The sequence below is a fragment of the Misgurnus anguillicaudatus genome, chromosome 21 (assembly GCF_027580225.2).
Source record: "Misgurnus anguillicaudatus chromosome 21, ASM2758022v2, whole genome shotgun sequence".
NCBI lineage: Eukaryota > Metazoa > Chordata > Actinopteri > Cypriniformes > Cobitidae > Misgurnus > Misgurnus anguillicaudatus.
The window spans coordinates 38006747-38031095 of record NC_073357.2 but is presented as its reverse complement, the minus strand read 5'-3'; the positions used below and the strand labels follow the sequence as shown (position 1 = coordinate 38031095).

The window sequence follows — 24349 nt, the reverse complement described above, 5'->3', positions numbered from 1 at the left end:
AGTTGGTTTTAGCCAGTAATGCTTGGTTCTGAATGGTCAAATCACACCATTCTTGCAAATTAATAGTTATAGATGTCATCTAAAAACGATAAAAACTGTAAATTGAACTGCTATTCTTGATAAACTGTGCTAGTTGCTTGTATCACTCCACAGTCTTGCACTTGGCAAGTAGAGGTGAAATAAGCCTGATAAAGTACAGACTGTACACTATAAAGTACATTCACTTATTATCGCAAAATAAACCACTAAAGGATGATACAGGACCTTACCTATACAATAATGTGTTAGAAACACATCTAAAATCTGTTTCCATGCGGAAGTATGAGTGTGTCTGCACATGCATGCACCTGTTAGCCTGCTGTGAAAGGTGTAGCTCTGTTTCAATGTGTTTCATGTTTGTGTTAAGGTTGGTTTTGTCCAGCAGCAGAATCTTTTTCTCTGTCTCCAGCGCACTCACACGAACCAACAAGTCTTCAACCTCAGACTGTTTGACTTTCTCATGTTCCTCAAGCTGTCTGAAACACACAAACATACACAATGACCGTGTTAAAAAAGCACTCACAGAAGAGTCAAAGTAAATAGGTGCATTTACCAGAACATCCTTACATAAGGATTTTTTTTAGCCCAAGACAACTGGATATTGTGCGTCTACAAGCTATTTTCATCCATTCCATTAAGCCATGTCACTCACACAGACAGTGGCTGCGTCCGAAAACTCTAAATTGCTGCCTTCTGAGGCAGCTTTCCAAGGCAGGAAGGCATCAAGGCATGTCTGAATTCAATGTAAGGTTTACTTCCTGTCTCCTGAGACACCTATGCGTGGGCGTACAATAAGAATGTGATTGGTCGAGCCCGGTCGAGTTCGAAAAAATAAAATGGCGGCCAAGGAAGCGACTGGGGCACAAATTTAATTTAAATAAAGGTAGATGTTCACTTTTTACACCTTTTAATTGCATTTCTAGCGAGAAATTAGTATTGTAGTTTTCAAATATGTGATTAGTTATCACAGAGGCGCTCTCTGTTTATATTTCAAACACGCTGCCTTTCCAAAAGTCTTTCTCTGAGCTGCCTCCGAAGTCATTTCCTCATGAGGCAGCGAGTCACTGCCTTGAGTTTTTGGACGCAGCCAGTGTGTAGGGTGAACATAAGTCTACATTCTGTTTCTTTCCTCATTCACAATGTGAGGATAAGAGACCCAGAAAAGGAAAGTGGTGCTCTCTTTGGGCAAGTTCCAAATTTAAAGAGAAACTCTTGAAAAATGATTTTTAATATCTTGATGTAACTGGAGAAAAATAACTCACTTCCAAAAATTCTTTCATTGCAAAGCTCATAAAATTTAACAGCAGCCTATCAATAGAAATGAAAATCTCTCCTTACAAATCAACTTTATTCTGTCTTTGTCTTTTATTAGAAGTCCTTTCTCCAGGCTTATAAGACTACTAACATATAAAGCAGAAATTGAGACAGTAGTGTCCTTCTTTATGGAAGCTCTCTGCCTTTATAGAAATAGCAATATCAGTAGCATATTATTTAATTTCTCTTTAAATCAACATGATAATAAATCATTGTTACCTTTTAAGTTTGTCCGTCACAGCTTTATGCTCAACCAAGCTCAAAGAGTTTTCAAGAGCCAACTGCATCCTGTGAAACTCTGCCTTCAGGGCACAATGCTCTTTTTTCTCCACCTCTAGCTCTTTTTCCAGAGCCTGCTTCTCAGATTCCAACAGCATCATCTGTTTGGAGACCTTACACACTACACACACGGGACACGCACATTTGATTTTTATATGTATGTGTTTGAATAGGTATGCAGTATGCTTGGTAATTATTGTGTATAAACTGACCATAAGCCTGATTGACATCCATAATAGGAAAAAATAATACTATAGAAGTCAATGGGACCTCTGATCGGTTTGGTTACAAACATTCCTCAAAATATTTCATCAGAACAAAGAAATTTATACAGGTTCGTAACAAAATGATGACCGAATTTGCATTTTTGGGTGAACTATCCCTTTAAGGAGATCAACAATATTATAAATAAGCTCTCTTTAATACATCTCAATTGCATCCTCTAGACAGAATGTACAATAAATTATGCAAATGGATGCTTTTGCTTAAGTCTCCTTTTTTTTTAACTATAGTAATCTCATGTGTCCCCCCTTTAGCATTTTAGAAGATCTCAACAATTTCACAAAAAAGTGAACAATTTAAATACCATAAGATTTCTTATCCTTCAACACTAGATTACATGAGCTATGAAATTCCCATTAACTTTATTATAGATAGTTACAATATACATATACATTTACAGTATGAACATAAATGTGTTTTTATTCCATACCCTCCTGTGTGTGTTTGCTGTGAGCCTCCTTGGCTTTGGTATGCTGTAGTTCCAATTGGTCTATCAACACCTGATTCTCCTCCAAAACCAATCGAGCTTGCTCCTGCAATTGCCTCCTACACACAAAAGCACACACCTGTTTCAGTGCTTTAACAATACTACCATTATTGGCATGCACGACAGAAAAAGATGTGAGCTTCTTCGCTAACTTCGCTTCGTTGACATAAAAAGAAGTGGGAAAGAAAAAACATATAGCTTAAGACGCATTAATGATGTTGCTTCTCTTTTCATTTCTGCAGCAGTATACTCATTAAACAATGCAGAAGGACTTTATTTCTGATTCCCTGCTCTTCGCACATACACATAAAACACACAATGTGCATTATCAAGATTTTGTGTCTGACATGGTGATGCAACATCTGTTCCCTTGACAACACATTCAAATGACAAGCTTGACGAAAAATCCATTACAACCCAGTGGAGGATGATAAAAAATATGCAGGTTTTTAATTTACATGTATTTAATGAGAACCTAAATCACATGTATTCTATTCTCATACTGTTTTGTGGGGGAAACATTTTCTCTCCCTACATATGTGTAGCCCTTAGACTGTCAGCTATAATCATGCCGGACAAAATGCCAGAGTGCAGTGATGGAGTGTGGCTGCTTGCTTGGGACACTAAGAGGATGCCCTGGTTTTAGCACTCTCAGGACTACTGTGATCTGATCTCCCATGATATTTTTACCCTCTCCCCTTACTTTTCTAATTTCTGTTGTGAAATCCTCTCCAGGGAATGTCAAATCAGATTTGATTCCCAAAGTATACAAGGAGAATATATGGAGTAGAAATATGTTTTCACATCCTTTGGTGTGACATGCTATGAACCAAGAAACTATTTCAAACAGCATTTTGCTAATTCCTTATGATGACTATGTTTTCATGTCCTCAAATTAATTAAGAGACTATATGGAATATATGAAGAGCTCAGATGCAAAATGTGCATAATGCATCTGGCATGATTTCTTGTTAATTGGCATTTTTTATTAGATTCTTAAAAGGACTTTCCACTTTTTGGAAAATAAGCTCATTTTCCAGCTCCCTTAGAGTTAAACATTTGATTCTTACAGTTTTGGAATCCATTCAGCTGATCTCCAGGTCTGGCGCTAGCACTTTTAGCATAGCTTAGCATAATTCATTGAATCTGATTAGTCAATTAGCATCACGCTAAATAATAACCAAAGAGTTTCAATATTTTTACTATTTAAAACTTGACTCTTCTGTATTTACATTAGGTACTAAGACCGACGAAAAATTAAAAGTTGTGATTGTCTAGGCAGATATGGCTAGGAACTATACTTTCATTCTGACGTAATAATCAAGGACTTTGCTGCTGTAACAAAGCTGCAGTGGAGTGTCCCTTTAAGGATTCTGCCTAAAAACACTTTTTCGGAATGACACAAAGGCAGAATTACGCCAATTTCCTTGAAAGTACTTAATGAACTTATAGTAAGTGCCTGTCCAGAGCATTCGGTTACAATCATTATCTAATTTTTGACATAGTTTAGCGGCTTTTGCATCTGAACTCTTCATATGTACTTTAAAGATGGATTTAATTTACTCTGCAGGAAAATTTTAAATGAACCAGTGAAGGCAAAAAGGTGGACCCATTAATGATGATCAGTCACAACAGCTAACAAAAACTTTCATTTTACACTAAAATTTTGATGTTCATTTTTAAATGTTCATAGATCAACTACTTATATATACATCAAAACTCACCATTCTTTGTTGCTGACAGTGCTTTTGTTTGCCTGAGTATGAAGTTTTTTATTTTCCTGAATGACCTCTTCTGCACGTGCTCTCAGATTCTGAAGCTCTTCCTGCCAGGAGAAGAAACACAGATAACCTTCAATCTGCAGACAAAATGGAACTTAAACTACAGTAAGGAGGATTATTGGTATGCGTGGCTATCCTCTAAGCATCTGCAATTGTTTTCATCTGAACAGCGCAGGTGCTCAGAGCAATATATCACCACAGCTCTCATCAAACAGATGCTTAGCAAGCTCCAGAAAAACACTTTGGCATCTCTTAAGAGACATTTAATCTATCTTTCCAATATTTCCAGAAGAATCATGGATGGTTTGACAGTCTGAGATGTATTGTGGCTATTGTGTGGGAAATGACTTTCAAATGAGGCTGTCAAACACTTAAATGTCACTGATGAAACTGATGGATTATTCATCTCTTGACTGCAGAGAATAAGCGGTAGAAAGTGCTGTCAGACTCCTTTGAAACCTAAAACAAGACTCTGAATGGAAAGATCTTTAAAATTTAAGACGGTAAGTGTGCAATGTTCACTGCCCTGGAAGTGTGTTAGAAAGAAAGAAATGGGGAAATTACGAATGAAAACCAGAGATAGCACAAAGCAGAGAAAAGCACACTATAATAGGGACAATATTATAGAAATTCTCATCTCTCTCATTATTAATCATCTCCCTCCCATCCATGCTACAACAGATGCAAGATACTTAATACATAAAATAAATTAGTTTGCATATACACAATCATAAAGAAAACCACAACGGACTGATAAATTTCCACCTTCCCAACATTTGATTTTCCTTGTATTCTGCTATTGTCGTTTAATACACAACTTCAAGCGTTCAAATGAAATTACAGAAACAGCACACAAAAAATATGTAATATTGGTGAATTGACTTCAACTTTCCCCATCTCAAACAACCACACACACAAACTTACCTCACAGGACTTGAGATGTTTGTCCCTATCATTCAGCTGGTCCTCATAGGCCAGCAGAAGGGGTGATAAATATTTTATATCCAGCTAAAGGCAATATAAAGAACAACCGTAGCCTTAAACAAAGACAAAATAACCAAAACATGCTAATCTGTATTGGTCCCTCACATAAATATGAAATACAACTGCATAAATATGACCAGCACTGTGAAATTGAGTTGGAGTTTGTTATCACCCTTTAAGACTTACAATATATGAAACAAATAAAGATTTAAAACTATGTAATATAGTATGTCTATATGTATGTTACATACCAGCCAAGGAGGTGCAGGTCCTTTCATTGGCAGGCCTTTAAGCGGCGCATTCTGAGAAATTCAGAAAAAAATTAAATGCATATGAGACTATACATTATTCTAGTAGTTTTAGTCAACCACTTTCCAACATATTGGAACATAACAAAAGAACTGAAAGTACTGCAATTACACAGAAATGTAATTACAACCCAGTGCCTATTCTCAGACAGACAGCTAAATAAAAGACTGAGACAAAGTAAAAAAGTAGTAGATTGGAACATTGCATAGAAAATTGTGCACATGGTCACTGATATGACCTGTAATATTGGATTTAATCTGTGACACAACAGACATAACAAAAAAAGTGTTTGAGCAAGCATGTGTACATTCTGTGCCTAGAAGCACTAAGAGATGAGACCATTTCGGACGCTAATGCACAAGGGCAATTCAGAACTCCCAAGTGATATGAGCCAATGGCCCCCTCGGGACAGCAAGAAAAACACAAATGAACACAAGCAGAGCTCACAAGTGAGAAAGCTCAAGGGTTGCTACAGGACAGCTGCCATTGTGCATTTAAGAGAAATAGTGTATTTTGTAAGCAGTACTTGGCCTGCATCCTTTTTCCCTAGACATTTGGCTACAATAGAATATGTTTTGCATTCTTGCATATAAAATAAGATATAAGCTTTTATAGACGGTTTGATCAGACGCATGCACATTGTCACGTTTAATCCCCGGGTATACTATCTTTCCGTGTCTGCACACCTTTGAAAGTATACGCAACCGCAGATACCCCAGGCCAGGCTGTCAGGACAGCACTGATTTGCTTCATTTACAGGACATTCAAAAATTCAAGATGAAGAAAAGCTAGCAGATCCACCATTGTAAACAAAGTTTAGAACAAACAAGAAAACAAAGAATAGGGATCTAACTTTATGGTGAAGGAAATGCTCAGCTTTCTGTTTCTCGTGAGAGAAAATTAACATAAAGTAGAAGAGACATTGTGTCCTATCTCAATATTTTCTCATCCACGAAAACTACATGATGCGGATGGCACATGTGCTCCCTGAGTATACCATGGGCTTTACAAGCCTGGCCCAAAATTAAATTTCGGTCTGTGTTTGTGTATCGGTCTGGCTGGATAGTGGCTAAACTGACCTATGGAACAAATACTCTTTTAAAATAAAAATGTTTCAGTTTTCTAAAGACGAGAGAAGACGGTGAGCATGGATCACTGCTGTGTGATAGAATTCAAGGATCTATAGCTAACATTGTATACATTAATTTTAATGTTAGCTCAGTTTAGTAGTTCAAATGCTTTGGTTATGTTTAAACTAAGAAAATGTACTTATTTATTTAAGCTTATTATCAAAAATAATCGATATTTATACATTTGTAATGCTCTTTTCATAGGGACAAAGAGGCAGATGTCCAATGTCGTTTTTCAGTAGTTCTCATAAAGAAAGCTTACACTATAAAAAGTATAAATTTACTAAAAGGAATTTAAAGTAATATTGTCCTAACACTTAATGACTTATTTACATTTTGGCAGCGTTGCCAGTCACTGGCCTAATCTAGTCTCAGCCTCAGACGTCACTCAAAGGGAACATTGGCAAAACGTCTGATGTGTATTGCACACTTGACTGGAAACCCTTCAGGAATGTTGAAGTCATCTTTTGATTTGTTGAAGTATACCAGATTTCCGGGAGAAGCGAGTGTCTCGATTATTTTCGGTCTCTTGGGAAACAAAGCTCTGACGTTCGATCGAGAAAGAGAAGCTGTTGTGTTTACGTGCACAGCATAGACTCTATAAAAGACGTCCAGAAGTTTAGCTTGAGGCAGTTAGTGGAGTCAAAAAGATAGCAGCTGGCATTCAATTCTCCTGAATTGCTTGTAGGTGTTAAAAGTGAAGAGATATGCTTCAAACAGATGTCTACTCGCAGCCTTCTCTCTCAGGAACAGCTGGCCCAAAAGTGAATATTCTGTCATAATTTAATTGTTAACTATTGCTATTAACTAAATTCAGGCACAATGATAACTTCAAATTATATTGAATTTGTGTGTCTCATAATTAAATATCACAGGACAACTAGTCTAGAAACAACTACAATCCCATCAGAAGTTTGCAATGTGCCACCATATTTGAGTTTAGCCCTGCTTAGTGCTCATGTTGGTTTTAATTTCGCTAAATAAGCTTAAAATATTAATTGTTTTCTCTCATCATTTCACTTACAAAAACAGTTATTAACCCGGTGGAGACATATGGATTACTTTAATAATGGATGTTTTTTGGATGTTTTATGGTATAAATCTATACTTATATACCATAAGAAGATAAAACTACAACATAATATAAAATTGTTTGTTTGTGTTTAACTAAAGAAAATGAGTCATATACATCTGGGATGGCATGAGTGTAAATAAATAAGCAAACTTTTATCTTTTATGTTTTATACCTTTAACAAAGCATTCAGACATCTTTACTATTCCATTCTAAACCACAAAAGAGAGAAAGAGGCTGGAGAGAAAACCAATTGACAGTACTAGAGACCAATGGATACAGTAAGTGTGTGTGACAGAGAAAGAGAACGAGGAGATTTGTTACAGCAACACAATGCGTGTCTGTGTTCAAGTGGTTTGATTTTGAATCTAGCTGAAAAGTAAGGAAGGATAGCAGGACAGGAGATGATTCAGGCTACTGACCTGAACCTAAAGCGGCAGAGTATATTTAGCTTTCAGATTCTGTCCTGTCTCCCTGTCCACATGTTTCTGCCCAACAACAGACCAGTGCTCAAAATAAAGTCAGTATTTAATTAACTGAAGTTCAAGAGTCAAGGACAGTCACAGTTAACAAACTGAAATGAACGACAATCAGCCATAGTCCCTCAATTCATCATGGGACTATTAACCCTAAAATCATCTGTAAATAAAGTCCATCTCAGGAATCTGAATTGAGTTTAGATGAATAAAATGTAATAAATATATTATACTCATATTCATGAGCAATCAGAAGAAGCATTCTATCAGTGAACCAGACAGCCAGACTAAGAGTTCAGACAGTCCTCATCAATATCAAATAAGCTCAATCTGTCCCTTCACCCTTAATAAATGACACCAGTGGGATGAATTTGAGACTGCTGATGCTCTGAAGATAAACGGCACAGAGGTCATAGTACTCTAAAACTATCCAACTCTTCTGAGGCTTGTTAAAGAAGCTCAGTTATGCAATTCCTCTGTGTGCTTTTTCTATATAATATTCACTGCATAAATGCCCATAAAACTAATTACAAGGTTTTTAGTTAAAGAATTACATATAATTCCCAGCTTATTTACACAACAGTTACCAAAACCTCTTCAAAGCTGTACTATAATTGGTTACAATTCAATTCATTTGAATACATTTACTAAAATAAGTGATCTACTTTGAATCTACAGAATAACACATTAGAACAATGTTTCCTCCAAATCTTAAACTAACTATTTCAATTTCACATTGTAGAATGCTTTCAGTAGGAAATGCAGCAAAAAAAATTATATGGTTCATGTTATAAGAGTAATGCTTTCCTGCTTGTTGACTTTTATTGTGTTTGATTTGGTGCTATACCCTGCAGGACAGTGGCCCTCCAGGAGCAGGACTGGAGACCCCTGCACTAGCACTAATGCATTCAGAAGAATGCAGCCAAGCTACACAGCAGAGTAAGGCAGAGACATTCTCTGCTTCCATACACACACAGATCGGGTTTCAACCTCTCGCTGGTTAATGCTCCTTTGAAATTATAATATCCCGCAAACTATCATCTTTGCATTAACCAGGCAGTGGGAGATGAAAGGAAAAATTGCATATCAATTTTGTGGTGTCATCTAATCACACCCTGCAAGACTAAAAGAAGATGGTGGACACACTTCAAAATTTTGGGAATGACAACCGCATTGAAATATAAACTCCAGCGAATAATGAAAATTACACTGTAATTTACTCATTCTCAAGCCATCATCGATGTTCATGATTATCTTTTTCAGATGAACACAATCGAAATTATAACAAAAATGTCCTTGCGCTTCCAAGCTTAATAATGATAATAAACAGGAACCAGGGAACATCATCCACACGCCTAGGGGGGTAAAAATGCCTTCTGAGGGGAATCAATCTGACATTGTCTAAAATATCCATATTTAAAACTTTAATAAACTATAATAACTTACATCTAAATAATTTAATAATAAGCTATATCAAAATCCTTAATAGGTAACCATAGCAACTCTCTCTCAAATGGTTACCATTAACTGCTTTAATCAAAATAATATATTACAGCATTTCACTCTGCAATTTATGCCATAGATAAACCTCTGTCTTGGCATTGTGTGTTGAATGCATATTTCTTGTTCATTGTTTTTATGTGCAAGATCTGTGGCAACACATGTAACTAAACGCTCGTACCTGATTATCTGCACTATACATACAGTATCCAAGACTTTTTCCCATTCTAGGAATTTATTTTTTCAGAAGAGAGACACTTCATTAACAGAAAGTTAATTTATATATATAAAAAAGCCACTGAACCCCAAGCTTAAAGAGTAACTAAACCCTAATCCAACTTTTTTTAGTTACTGATTTGTAAGAATGATGGTTTATTAGTGCTGTTCATTGATTTTAGTAAGTTTTTTGAGATTTGGATATAAAGTGTTTCAATACTACAATATATGGTGTAAAAACGTCTGAGTGCTGCCCTCTTCAGGTTGAACGGTGGCTACTGCAGTTGAATTTTCCTATTGGATGTTGGGTCCAAAAATGACTCATGACGCAAGAAGGTTCAAGCTCACCACGCCCTTGTTACGATCTCACCACACACTTTGTACGAGCTTAGTTCGTCTCCTCTATCTCTGTTGGGATCTGCCCACTTTTCTTGTATTTTTCAAATATTGCCAGTGGGTGTAGTCAGGCTCTGACCAGGGGTTTAGTTACGCTTTAACACCTCTGTCCTTGATTCAGGCCTACACCTCCAGGCCTAATTTGCACCTAGAAAATGATCTTTTAAAGTGCTGCATGCATAATGTGAAGAGAAAATGAGCTGTTTTACCTCGTCCTTGGGAAGTGGTCGGAATCTGGCCTGGTATCTGCTGAGCTCTACGTTAAGACGGTGGACTGTCATCTTCAATCCATCATTCTCATCCACCAGCTCCTGAGCTTGCTGTCTTAAACTCATTAACTCAGAGGACTCACCTAAACAGATATACATGTACAGCTACATTATAGTTAGATCATTTTATTTGTCCTGAATACAATTCAATAATATTCTCATAATTTTGCATAATTTGACAAAATCACATCTTTATTAAATATGACGTGCAATAAAATGTTTTATTCACAAGTGACATTTCATTTGGTATTTCCATCTATTATTTTGTTTTCTTCACACATCACGTCTCATCTTTTAACTCTGCTTTTAAATCTTAAAAGCATGCTCTTCATTACCATTTGTTTCCTTGGTAACCACGTATATTAAAGCTGGGAACACACCTTAATGACTTTTTGCACAGATGTGGCGGCCACAGGCCCTTGGTGTACACACTCTTTAGTGTCATGTTATCATGCCAACACAAATAAGAATCTTTAGGATTATTCCTAGCACCTTGTTGAATTCATGCCAAAAAGGCTGGTGTTGAAAAAAGGGTGTCTTTCTCAATATTAGAGAGATGTACTTACAGAAAGCGATAGGAATGAATGTGGCTAGGATAAATGTTAACACATTCAAGAAGCGCTGTACAAAGATTAAAAGTGCATGCATTGAAAAAAAGATGGGTTTGTATTAATTCATCTAAGTTGAGGTAAGAACATAGTAAAATATTAACAAACGGGGTTGTTTTCCTTTAATAAAGTGGACAAAAGTATCAACATAAAAACTGGCTTGTAAAACACCCTAAAAAAAACAACCATAACCACATATTAAAGATTAAGGCCAATGCACTTTTTCACAAAAAAAATTAAAAAAGCTGTCACTGGGGTGGTAGCATTTCAATTGAAAAATTACACCTCTGTACCTAAAGGGTGCATATCAGTACCACCAAAGTACATATTGGGACTTTTACCGTCCCATTGACAGCTTATGTACCTTTTATCTGACACTGTATATTGGCAGATTTTTTTCCACAGTGGGCAATTTAACGTTGGATATTCCCTCTGTGCACAGTGGGATGTGTGGCATTGAGTGAGGGTGGAGTGATGTGGCACCTGTGGAGTTTCCTCTCTCTGTGTGAGGCCGAGAGAGCTCCTGCTGGAGTTTCTCTATCTGCTGATTCTGTTGTAAACATCTTCTCTCCAGCCTCTCCTTTTCCTGAGCAAGATTATGAGTCTGCTCTTTCAGCTCCTTTACCAGCGCTTGCTGCATGTCTAGTGCACAGCGCAACACTTCACCAGCCTCTGCACCACACACATCAGGACAGGACACAGCACAGCCACACAAGGCACACAGGATAGGACACAGCAAAGCCACACAAGGCACACAGGATAGGACAGCACATAGCCAAACAAAGGAGAATGGTATACAGCACAACCACATGTAGCACAAAGGGCAGGACAAGACAAAGCACAGCCAGACACAGCACATGGAGCAGGAAAAAATGTAGCACAGCCACACATGTAGTACAAAACAAAGCATGGACATAAACACCACAAAGGTAAGAAGAAGAGAATGCAGCAAACAGTAAAGCAGGACAAAACACAGCACAATCACACACAGAACCAAATCAACAACAAAGAAACACAAACAATTAAGATTTGCACATAACAAAACACACAAGGAAAGAGTATAAAACAAAATCAACAATGCAGAAGACCACAACATAACACAAAACAGCAACAAAATATCAACAAGGACACCACAAAAGTAAAAGAAAATACAGCAGGATGCATTAGAGCAAAGGAAAACCGCATTTTTCAAAAATGAAAAATGCAAATTATACAAAAAGTACTGACAGGAAAAAAACTATATATGAAAGACTGGATTGTGTAACTGTGAATGCTTGACAAGATCATTTTCCAAGGCAAATTTTATGCTCAAGCTCTAAAATGTCTCTCTTTCTAAAAGCTACTTTACACCTGATATTAAGATACGTTTTGGTCGATCTGATCATAAGTCTACGAGAAAGAAACATTTTCCACTTTCGACCTCTTCTGTCATGATTACTTCGAGGGGACGGTCTATGAGTGAAATATTTGTAAGGGCTTTCTCAGATATTTCAGAGCAATTGATAAAAAAAAAACTTGCACAGCTTTCACAAGCTCGTAAAATGAAACAAAAATGAAAAGGCGGAGAGCAGCAATGTTCATTTTATCAATGATTGTCTAATTACTGTGCTAAAAGTCAATACCGAAGGAAAAACATTGTGCTCGTCAGTCAGTCCTGTCGCCAGAATGGCATAACTTAGGGGTAGGGATGCAAAACGATTAATCGCGATTAATCTATAGCAGAAAAAAAAGGTTTCGTTTACATTATATATGTATGTGAACTGTATATAGATAAATGCACACACACATGCATGTATAAATGTAAGAAATGTTTACATGTGTATATACATATATTTATGTATCATTTATATTATATATAAATATAAATACTTAATATATAAATATATATCTTTTCTTAAAATTATACATGCATGTGTGCATAGTTATATATACATAATTATTATACACAGTTTACATACATATATGATGTAATTCTGCTATAGATTAATCGCGATTAATCGTTATGCATCCCTATATGGGGGCTATTTTTGATTCCTTGGGGGGCTCCACACTATACTTTTGCATTTATTTATTACGGCTATTCTTAGATGCATCACGATGCGAATAGACATAAGAACACAAACATAGTTCTGTTAAAATATGCACAAAGTTTGGTATCCAGATGGAGGCACTGGGTGTGTTGCATTAGACCAATACAGTAATACTTAAACTAAATGCACCTGTGTGATTAATCAAGCTAATTGGTAAATGACGACGTCAACTCAGTGTTTAAAAAAAATTTAATAAATTATTTGAGTGCGAATTAGGATCTCAGACATGAAGTAACTATATAGAGCAATGCACCAAAACAACAAGTAACAATAGTGTGCGGTGCAATTGATTTTGTGAAATAGAAATCTTCTTACCCACTATACATATACATACATCTACATACACAGTAGGGCATTAATTCCTCACCTGAATTGATGTGTCTCTCTTTCTCTCTAACTGGACGTGAAGTCTTTCTTTTAGGATTATTTAATGTTGATTTATGAGACTGAACACTCGAGTCATAATTATGATCTGAGGAAAAACAATACGGAAAACAAGAGTGAGTGAAGTACAAAGTGGAGAATAAATGGGTGATTGATAAAATAAACAAGTATCTGTACAAGTAAATTACAGTGAGATTGAGTAATTCAGTAAGTAATTTAGTAAGTAAATGAGTCTTTCTAGCAGTGACCCTAATGTATGTCACTGTCATCTCCCATAATCACTTATGATACCACACTGTCCTCTTTTTAGCCACAGAGGGCATTAGTGAAATTCTTTAAAGCTTCTCCCCTGCTTTAAAAACTGTGCGTCATTCTGTAGACACGCTTGTAAGTGATGTAAGTGGTGCAACACAAACCACTTAAGCCTTAAGCCCCGTTCAAACTGCCGCAATTTTCTCGGCAAACTTTTCAAAATGGAGGTGTTCCTAATTCTGGTTGTCCCACCCTGCGTTCCAGTTAATTTTTTATGACCTTTCCTCAATCTCATTCACTCGGATGTATGTCATTGCTTACGTTGTACGAGTGCCCATTACGGGGCATTCATACGGGGCGAAAGCGTTAATGCTTGACGGAAGGCTTGTCTGAAGCATGGCCAACAGACAATCATAGTGGCCGCAACGCATGCTTCGGTCTTCCATAAACGTAATTGGCTGGCTCTGCCTAGGTTATTTGCATAAGCCGATCTGATTGGATGAAGCACACGTTGCCGATTAAAAAGTTGAGAAATGTTCAACTTCTGCTGCGAGCAATGGCACTGACACGGTGCCAACAGATCCACAATTCAGTTCGGCAACGCATGACGTCACCCATTAAAAGTGAATGGTAAACATTAACGCTTACGCCACGTGTAAATGCACCGTTACTGGCGTAACACTTGAAGTGGGTTAAAATGAAACGTCCTAAGCCCACATGGAAAATGGAGACCGCCCCCTCCATCATTTGAACTGTGCAAAGCATGATGCATTGTGGTATATGGAGGTGCCTGAAGTGTACGTATGAAGTCAAATCGCTCCCTCTGTCCAAATCAACTCAACAGTCCAATCACAGCGAAGGAGGGGCGGGACAAATACTACAACAATCAACCGCTGCATCATACAACAACTGATAAACAAAACAGAAGTATCAAAGCAACCAAAGTGCTTAGCTGAAGAAATGCTGGCTAGCACTCACAGTTGGCTTCCCCCTGGCGTTTTCAGCACCGTTTCAACGTTTTGAAGTACACTGAACCTAACGGTCAAGAAACAGATGATGTGAGCTCCACTGCTTCCCTCTTATTGGTAGTAGATTCCAAAAGTCACTCATCATTGCATAAAGTTGAACTTTTCCCAACTTTGTTGCATTTCTGGACACCACCACTTCCTGTCATCAACTGTCACTTTCTTTCATGTTGCCAGTAGTTACCAAGCTTCCATTGAGATTATGCCGCTAGTCGCTGGCAGTCTGAATAGGGCTTAACTCTTAAACTTCTGCTGCTCCACTGCATACATATTTTGAGACCAGGGAACTGTCATAAAAAAAACGTATTTCATGGAGGAGATGGAAGAAACATTTGATGCAGATAGATGCTAAAATCTCCACTATGAACACAAATCATTCTCCGACCTTCCTCTATTCAGTACTTGCCCTTTCCTTAACTCTCATCTCTGAGAACTTTATGACCCACAAAATGACTGATGTTGACAACTTTCTCACAAGGCCACCTCTTAGCATCCTAGCTTGTACAGAAGCCATACTTCTCCTCAACACATCTGAAGAGTAATAGAGCCCTTTGCTATACACCATGCTCAATTGATTACCACTTAATGCTTAATTCCATCTCCTACCAGCCAAGTAATCATTGCTGACCTTTTCCCATACACTCTTCAATTATTAATATATTACCAACCAGTCACTCTATTTTGTACAATGTTAAGATCTACGGTTTAGATCTCACTAAGGGCCGGGAAATATATGACATACAGTGACCTCCATTATTTGGACAGTAAAGACAAAATTGCTCTAGCCGATATGGCTAGGAACTATACTCTCATTCTGGCGTAATAATCAAGGACTTTGCTGCCGTAACATGGCTGCAGGAGGCGCAATGATATTATGCAGTGTTAAAAATAGGCCCCTGCTATTGAAAGTCACCATAGGGACTATTTTCGGGCGCTGCGTAATATCGAAGAGTCACGTTTTAAATAGGATTGAAATATCAAAACTCTTTTGATACGATGCTAATGGTCTAATCAGATTCACTGGATTGTGCTAAGCTATGCTAAAAGTGGTACCGCCAGACCTGGAGATCAAATGTTTCTAGGGGAGCTGGAAAATGAGCCCATTTTCAAAAAAGTAAAGTGTCCCTTTAAATCACATTAAACATCCTTGACCGAGGCATTTAGCGTAACTCTCATGTGGCTTAGCAATGGCTATAGAAGTGAAAATAGGCCCTTTACTGTGAATCCTATGCGATGGAAAAACGTCACTAGTGAAGCCATATTGTTCCTTCTCTTTAGTTCAATTTTCTTGTCTTTCCCTTAGTTCTCCAACAGAAAAATTTTTCTCTGCATTTCTGAAACCTCAGCCTTTTAATTAGGACATCTCTCTGCTAGATGAGACGTCAAGGTCATCCAGACAAAATAAGCAAAGATCTCCCTCACCGGAAGTCTTTGTTGCCGTTAAACGTGACACAGCTGTAGTCTGCTGGTGCATAAAAGCTTGGCTGTTGTCCATTGATCACTTTGCAGCAAATGTACAGACCTGCTGCTTCATGCTCTATTTCAGAAAGAAAATCCATCCTTCCTACCAACCTCATCCACTACAGCAGACTAATGCTGGTTTGATTGCATCTGCCACTTGAGTTTTACTTGGCTTTCTTTCCTTATGGGTTCAGTCTGGTTTGAAATAAGTTTAATATAAAACATTCAATTTACTATATATGTCATACAGTATATGTACAATATATGGAAAACAGTGAATAAGTACACAATAAATAATGGCAATATTTTTTCTATTGTACATTGTGATGACAACATACAGTGGATTTTTTATTAACGCCTGCAAGTCATGAGCCACATAGCAGACACAGTAATACTGTATGGCATTGATAAAATATAATCAGTTGCTGTACTTTTATCTTTTATAGGCTTTACAACATCTCTGTACGTGAATCTAAACACAGACTTCCGTTCTTCAATCTTGGCTAGTAACCAAGCTTGACTCAGCATACATATTTTTACAGATAACACAATCATTTTGTGCCATAGCTTTCTGGCCTTGTCTCTGGTTGCACTGTACTTGTACTTATTAAGTCTTTATTCGCCATTGTACCATTAACTGTCTTAAAACAAAGCTCAACTGTCTGCTAAACAACATATTTTGGCACACCTTGCTGCTGGCAAGAAATGCTCCATGTTTTACAGCGAACAATCCTGTTGCCAACACATAGGATACAAGACTTTATCTCCTAAAGGAACTCCAAATAAATTACCAATAGCAAATTAAATTTTCCCTTTCACAACTTCTTAACAACCAGGTCCAAATACTCTTGGCAGTCACCATTATGATCACAATAGAAAGACTACAATTACAGCAATGGAAGAAAGGAAGCAGGGAACATAACAAGAAAAATGCTGAGGTAATTCTAGCTTTCTTGAATCCTCGTCATTACAGTTATGGTCTTTCTCATCTCTCTCTCCCATATCTCACTGCTGACAACATTAGACAATAAGACAAATAAGAACAGCTAAATGAAAAGTCTATTTTTTCTTTTCCTTTTAACTTCAATGAGCCTCTCATAAATGTATCACACAACCTTTACCTCATTTGTCTCCAGTCTGTTGAAAACAGAGTTTAAGGTCGAACTTACATCAATTAGGGCTTCACAATATCCTTAATTTGCTTTCTATCAAAAACAAATATTTTTCTTGACCTCAACTACAGTGGTACAAAATATAATTTGTCATTAAAATGTCATTAAGTGTAAATACTCTGTCAAATAGATTAATAACAACATCATGAATATTCTTCAGTTCATTATGTTTTTTTTTCAAGTTTCCTCCACGTGTTTAAGAAATAAAATCAATCAACTAATAATAATTATTAGTGTTATTTTAATGATAAAATTATATTTTATTGCATTTGGAGACCGATTCATCTAAAATGATGTACAATGTATGAAAGTACAATGATGGGTTAAGCCATGCAGCGTTGGGGCCATATTGATGAAAACAGTTTGCACAATTTTGACGTGTCTGTTGCATTTTGTTAAGGTATTTAAAATTATTTGACATAGTACTAACACTTATTGACAATTTAATGAAAAGTTCAATTTTCTACCACTGTAGCTGAGGTCAAGAAAAATATTCATGATGCTGTTATAATACAATTTGACAGAGTATTAACACCTAATGACATTTAAATGACAGCTTAATGTAATGTTAACCCATAAAGGTAGGTAATTTCGTAATGTCAGTTGTCATAAACGTACATAAAATCTCCTTCATGTTCATAACACGTGTCATGTCATGATTATGAAGGTGTCATGTCAGTCTTATGAACACCCCTTCAAGTAAATTATTACCAAGATTCCTAATAATGGGACACGTTTTACATGGACTTACAAAAAAGATGCTGAAATTAATGCAGGTGATGTTGGTTAAGTGTAGAGTTTAGTTTTTTTTGGTGGATAATGTATGGCAAGAGTACCTGGAGACGCCATGCTCCCATGTGAGATGGATCTTGGATGTTGTGGTGATGATGGCTGCTATGGAGACAGAGCAAAGTTAACTTTATTAGAATAACAAAGACTGTAAGCTGCATCAGTAATTATTACATTTTCTAACAGTGAAAAGTAAATAGCATATGCTCATTAGGCTCAGTTAATCTCAAAATAGAGATTTCCTTTAAAGTCTTGTGCAAAGAGTACCTTTCGATCCAACAATATGGAGCTCTAAGTCATGGAAGAAGTTGCTCCATGTGTGCAAAGAGTATTGTGTCTATATTTGTATGAAATGTATTATTGTTTGTACATTATGTGTAATTGCATTCTGCACTGTCTGAAGCATGCACTCAAGGCACACTCACTACTACTCGTGTGCTGTTGGTTATGTGACAATAAAAAAGTGATTTGACATTTACCAAGCACAGGTTGACATGATGGAGGTTGTGTCTGTATATGCATCTATTCATCTATTAACGGTCTATGTAGAAAGCCACTTACAGGAATAGTGAGTCAGAATGGTTGTGAAGTGTTAAAAATAGACAGAATTATTAATAATTCTCATGACTCCCATCCGGTCAAATCCTCTCAAACACCTGTCCACTCTTCCTTATCCCTGTCTGATTTTCATTCACACTTCTCTACTGATGACAATCTCCCTCTCATTCTTCCTTTGACCTCGCTCAGTCTCAGCCGCATAATTTTTTCTTTCTGTCTTTGGTGAACTTAATTCTGGGGCAGAATGACCTTTAGTACAGAGACAGTCCACTGCAGGGTTCAACATAATTGACATTTCTACAGCACTGTTAGGAAATGAGCACTGAACCATGAATTAACTTAATCAATCGAAAATAATGACTTCAGATGGTCGCTCACCATTTGAGTGGCCCCTTCTGGTACCACGCTTTCTTCTGAAATGCAAAATTTTATTATTATAGCCATTAAGCTGCATAAAAATTAACAGGGCTCTCCAACTGAATTGAATTGTAATGAGAGACAGATGCAAAAGCCTAATATTATGAATTTAAACAAATGTAGTCAAATCATGTTATTAACATTTTCCTGGGTGCCAAGAAAAAAGTAAATTTAATAATTATGCCCAGAGGTTTTTTAGATTTCAGTTTAACTTAAATCAAGGTTTTCTTTAATGAAAGCATTCCTTCTTGTTTTCAAAAGATTCAAACCTTCAGTCTGTAAAGGAGACACAATATCAAATGCAGAGTCTTCAGTCTCTTCATCAGCATCTGAACTGGTTATAACCTGACAGAAAGATTCATAAAGCCAACCAGTCAACAATATAAAATAGAATAGAATAGAAATTAAAGGCGGAGTCCACGACGTTTGAAAAACGCGTTGGAAAAGGAGACGGGCCGACTACCAAAACACACTTATAGCCAATCAAATCAAATCAAATGCCGGGTTGCGTATGTGTGGGGCGGGTCTATCAACAGAAGGTCCAGATTCTATTGGGGTAGGGGCGTGTTTGTTTGGGTGATTTCAAATATCAACAGTGGCTTTCAAACATTGTGGACTACGCCTTTAAGAACATAACTTTAATGACTTAGAAGCTCCATCTAATGGTTGCTTTTAGCAAATGCAAGCACACTCATTCTCAAAACAAGACAGGACACATAGACCCTCATCAGAGTACCTTCCTGTGTTTTAATGGCGTAGCGTAAACATCATTGATGTCATCAGCTCTGCTCTGTCGCTCAAGGGACTGATACACATGATCTTCATCTATATCTAGACCCTCCACCTCATCATCTTCCTCATCATCTTCCTCATTATCAGTGTGTCCTGGGGAAGGCACAGGGGGCCTTCCTGTCATTGAACCTTCCCATCTGTCCCTAATGTAAGAGAGCAAATATATTATTACATATTTATCTGATTGGTAAAACAAATCACATCACGCAGAGGCAGCCTAACCAAGGACCGGACATGTAAGTAAACCATTTTCCCTCTTGCTGAACCAATATTCCTATTACACATACGACAAATGCAGCATGCTGTGTTGCCAGGTAACCTGATTGGACATTATGCTGTTGTAATACTGGTGGAATAATGAGTAATCTTTCAGACCCTGAACACTTAAGCAGAAGACTGCAGGGGTTATTAAAACACTATACAAGGTTACCTGCTATAAAGTGCTGTGGCAGCGTAAGGTTCAAAGCCGGTTTGGCTGTCTGTGTGTGAGCAGTCACTCTCAGAGTAAGACCTTTGGCGTGGAGGTGGAATGGCAACGGTGCGGCCCATTAGGGAAGACGATAATATGGCAGCTGCCAAGGCAGACCTGAGAGAAATTGATTTCACATATGATTTTGGAATAACAAATCTAAAATACTGAAATTTTAAATACTAAAATACATTCTGAATGCTAGGCTTTTAGAAGCACAAGAAACATGCCATAGGGAAGTAAATAAGGCACTAAAAAACTAATTTACATTTTAGAGATATGATCACTTATGTAGGAGAACAAAACTGATAAGTATGTTTTGAGACTGGAAAATAAGGAACAGTGTGATAATGTATACCTGGGTCTCTCTGGAGAGGGGTTGGGGCTGCGTGGAGGGGGAGTGCGGGGAACAGCGGGTCTGGGGGCAATTGTGGCAGCAGGGATCAAGCCATGAGCTATATTCCTCTAAACAGTATACATACACACATACACATTACATGATACACAAACAGTACATACAGTAGTTGTGAATAATTTTATATAGGCGTTTCCTTTACTTATAGGTTGTTTAGTAACACGCTATCAGACTTGCAAAGCAGCATATTTTGAATCACTAACAAGTAAAAAGAATATCATTGTGTTTTAGTATATGTGGCTAAATGTGTGGTTTTAGTTAGTCCTAAGACGGCATTGCACATAGAAATAAAACACTTGAAATAAAACACTTACAAATGTTCCCTTCTCCCTTTTCCTAAAGCTGAAGTTGAATTTGGAAGACATGTTTAACAAACTTCGCCGTTTCGGTGAAAGGTTTGACATTAAGACTAATGAAAACCGCCGTCAAACAAGCGCATTTGAAAACTATCGGTGTGGCAGATCTATGTCCAAGCAAATTTTCGTTTAGAAAGATATAACGTTAGTTATTTTATGGGTTTTGTTAGCCATATTTTCCGATCAAAATCTTCAGTCAGCGTCAACTCAACTTCACGTAACTAGACGCTCTTCATGAAAAAGCCTGAAATACAACGAGGCATTCTATTGGTTGCTTTGTGCTCACTCAACCAATCAGAATTGCGCTTTAATCCTCTTAGCAACGGCGTCGTGACACATATGAATGCAACAGTTTATAATATCCAGCAGAGGGACCTGTCTACCACAAAAACACCCTGCATGTTTCAGAAAATATGTATGCAGGGTTTAGATTAGTTGTCATTCAATTATTATTAAAATATTTTTTTACGTTTTATTCCTCTTACATATAACCCATTTTATACAGATTAATTCATCGCTTTTTTTAACAAAATATTATTTATATTATGAAAAATATAGTAGGTATATAATATAATTAATAATAACATACATACTTAAAGTTACGCAAAAAGATCATCAGGTAGGCTACTGGATATTTTTTTAACAGTTAACCTTATTCCGCCACGCCCCTTTTTAATTCTTCCCTCTTCCGCATTTTGTCAACCGACTTCCGCTGCTAATATGGCACAGTTCATTCGATGGTTTGTTTGGTGGTTAGAAGATTGTTTGTAGTTCACTATAACTTTAGCGAAATGACAAATATCGCTACTGCTGTAAATGTTTTAAATTAGGAGCACGGTTAAAACATCATACGACGCTCGGATAGTCTTATATTGTCCCATCAATCGTCTCGTGGTTAGACGATATGAAGCGGCCGCGGCAAGTATAAGGTTACCTCGTCCTGTCGTCTTTTTTAAAGCAAATGTGCACCTTAGCCAGTCAAACTATTTTGTTTTTATGTGGTAATGTACCATGATAGAATTCATTTAAACTTGCTAACACTTATTCCTTCAAATCAGGAGATTTAAATCCTTTTAAGTGGAATCTACAAAGCTCACATATGGTTTAAGAAATTTCTTACAGATAATATCTGATAACATTGTAAAGGTTTATATAGCTGCATGGCAGGTAACATCTGATCACATAGTAAAGGTTTAATATAACTGCACAACAGATCACATTGTAATGGTTTAATATAAATGTAAAGGTTTAATATAACTGCATGACAGGTAACATCTGATCGCATTGTAAAGGTTTAATATAACTGCACAACACCTGATCACATTGTAAAGGTTTAAAGGAATGGTCTACTCATTTTCAATATTAAAATATGTTGTTACCTTAACTAAGAATTGTTGATACATCCCTTTATCATCTGTGTGCGTGCACGTGGGCGCTGGGGCGCGCTGCGACGCTTCGATGGCATTTGGCTTGGCCCCATTCGTTCAATGGTGCCATTTGGAGATGGAGTTGGAGGTGACCGGACACATCAGCGTTTTTCCTATTTGAGACGAGTGGTTGTGCGAGCAGGTTTGGTGGTACAAAATAAAACGTAGTGCTTTTCTAAGCGGATTTAAAAGAGGAACTATATTGTATGGTGTAAGAGCACTTTTGGGAGTACTTCGACTCGGCGCAGTAACACCCTCCCTCTCCCATTATCATAGATATATACACTAGATGTCGCCTTGGGGCTCTGAGCATGCGTCAAAACCGCCGCCATCTTAGAACAGGGGTCTTGTCATAGGAAGTATCTAAGTAAAGCTGCTATCTCCGCCTGTACTTCGAATTCATGAACGATGCCGGACTTTTGTGCTGCGCATGGGTGAAAGGGCTACTAGCACTATGCATTACAGTAAGAAAAAGTAAATTTTCATAAAATCAAAACTTTTATTTTTTCCTGTACTAAATGCTAAATACATGTCTGACTGTTAAAACGAACCAAAAGAAAACAAAGAAAATCACGTTCATGACGATTTGTGGTGATTTTATTTCCGTTACACCATTGCCTACAATGACGCTGATGCGGGATTCCCCTGTTTCAAGATGGCGGCTCTGTTTGACGCATTCGGTCCAATGAACTGGCGTAGCCAAGGCGACATCTAGTGTACATATCTATGTCCCATTATGAGAGGGAGAAGGGGAACGGACTTTTCAGGCGAGTCGAAGCACTCCCAAAAGTGCTCTTACACCATACAATATAGTTCCTCTTTTAAATCCGCTTAGAAAAGCACTACGTTTTATTTTGTACCACCAAACTTGCTCGTATAACTACTCGTCCCAAATAGGAAAAACGCTGATGTGTTTGGTCACTTCTAACTTTATCTCTAAATGGTAGCATTGAATGAATGGGGCCAAGCCAAACGCTATCGAAGCGTCGCAGCGCGCTCCAGCGCTTACGTGCACGCACACAGATGATAGAGGGATGCATCAACAATTCCCAGCCAAGGCAACATCATATTTCAATATTGAAAATGAGTAGACTATTCCTTTAATATATCTGCATGACATCTGATCACATATGAAGGTTTAATGTAACTTTACAACAGGTAAAATCAGGTCACATTTAAAGGTTTATAAAAATAACTATGGACTAAGAAACAGCTAACTTTTCAGCAAGACCACCCTGCAAAAAATTAAGACGCAGCTTTATCAGAGTCATCAGGAGCTGATCCCAAGCGTATATCTGGAAGCTGATGGTGTATGTACTGATAAAGTGCTTGGCGACTGTGTAATGCATGCAATATCAACCCTGTGTAAAGCTGACAAAGATGGTTGTTTCTCAGCAGCGATATGTACCTTTGTGCCAGCTCAACACATTGAAGCAGTTTCTCGGACAGGGTTTACAGGTTTAGGCCTTATTTATATTAGGACATTTTAGCTTTTACAAACCACCCTACAAAAAACAAGACTGGTGCACATCTTGTGACAAAACAATAGCACTTATATATGTTGAGGTATGTCAGTAAAAGGTGTTTTTAAATTATTGTA

The 24349-nt window shown here is 37.3% G+C and overlaps 1 protein-coding gene across 3 annotated transcripts in view; it reads right to left on the bottom strand.

Annotated features, from left to right (window-relative positions):
- The window catches only part of cep89 (centrosomal protein 89), a 72145-nt gene extending 50575 nt beyond the window's left edge, over window positions 1-21570 (bottom strand). Inside the window, exons 1-16 of one of the 3 annotated variants that reach the window (XM_055206071.2) lie at window positions 21281-21570; window positions 20910-21016; window positions 20513-20668; window positions 20027-20225; window positions 19560-19635; window positions 19252-19286; window positions 18363-18420; window positions 13600-13704; window positions 11626-11814; window positions 10475-10617; window positions 5418-5468; window positions 5107-5190; window positions 4126-4226; window positions 2345-2460; window positions 1573-1753; window positions 348-515 (exon numbers count right to left, since the gene is read on the bottom strand). In XM_055206071.2, the coding sequence (XP_055062046.2) occupies window positions 348-515; window positions 1573-1753; window positions 2345-2460; window positions 4126-4226; window positions 5107-5190; window positions 5418-5468; window positions 10475-10617; window positions 11626-11814; window positions 13600-13704; window positions 18363-18420; window positions 19252-19286; window positions 19560-19635; window positions 20027-20225; window positions 20513-20668; window positions 20910-21016; window positions 21281-21370 (1859 nt within the window). In that variant the 5' untranslated portion in view covers window positions 21371-21570. The remainder of the gene's footprint in view (window positions 1-347; window positions 516-1572; window positions 1754-2344; window positions 2461-4125; window positions 4227-5106; window positions 5191-5417; window positions 5469-10474; window positions 10618-11625; window positions 11815-13599; window positions 13705-18362; window positions 18421-19251; window positions 19287-19559; window positions 19636-20026; window positions 20226-20512; window positions 20669-20909; window positions 21017-21280) is intronic. The other 2 variants (XM_055206078.2, XM_055206084.2) reach the window with 2 other exon arrangements.
- Between the last annotated feature and the right edge of the window lie 2779 nt (window positions 21571-24349).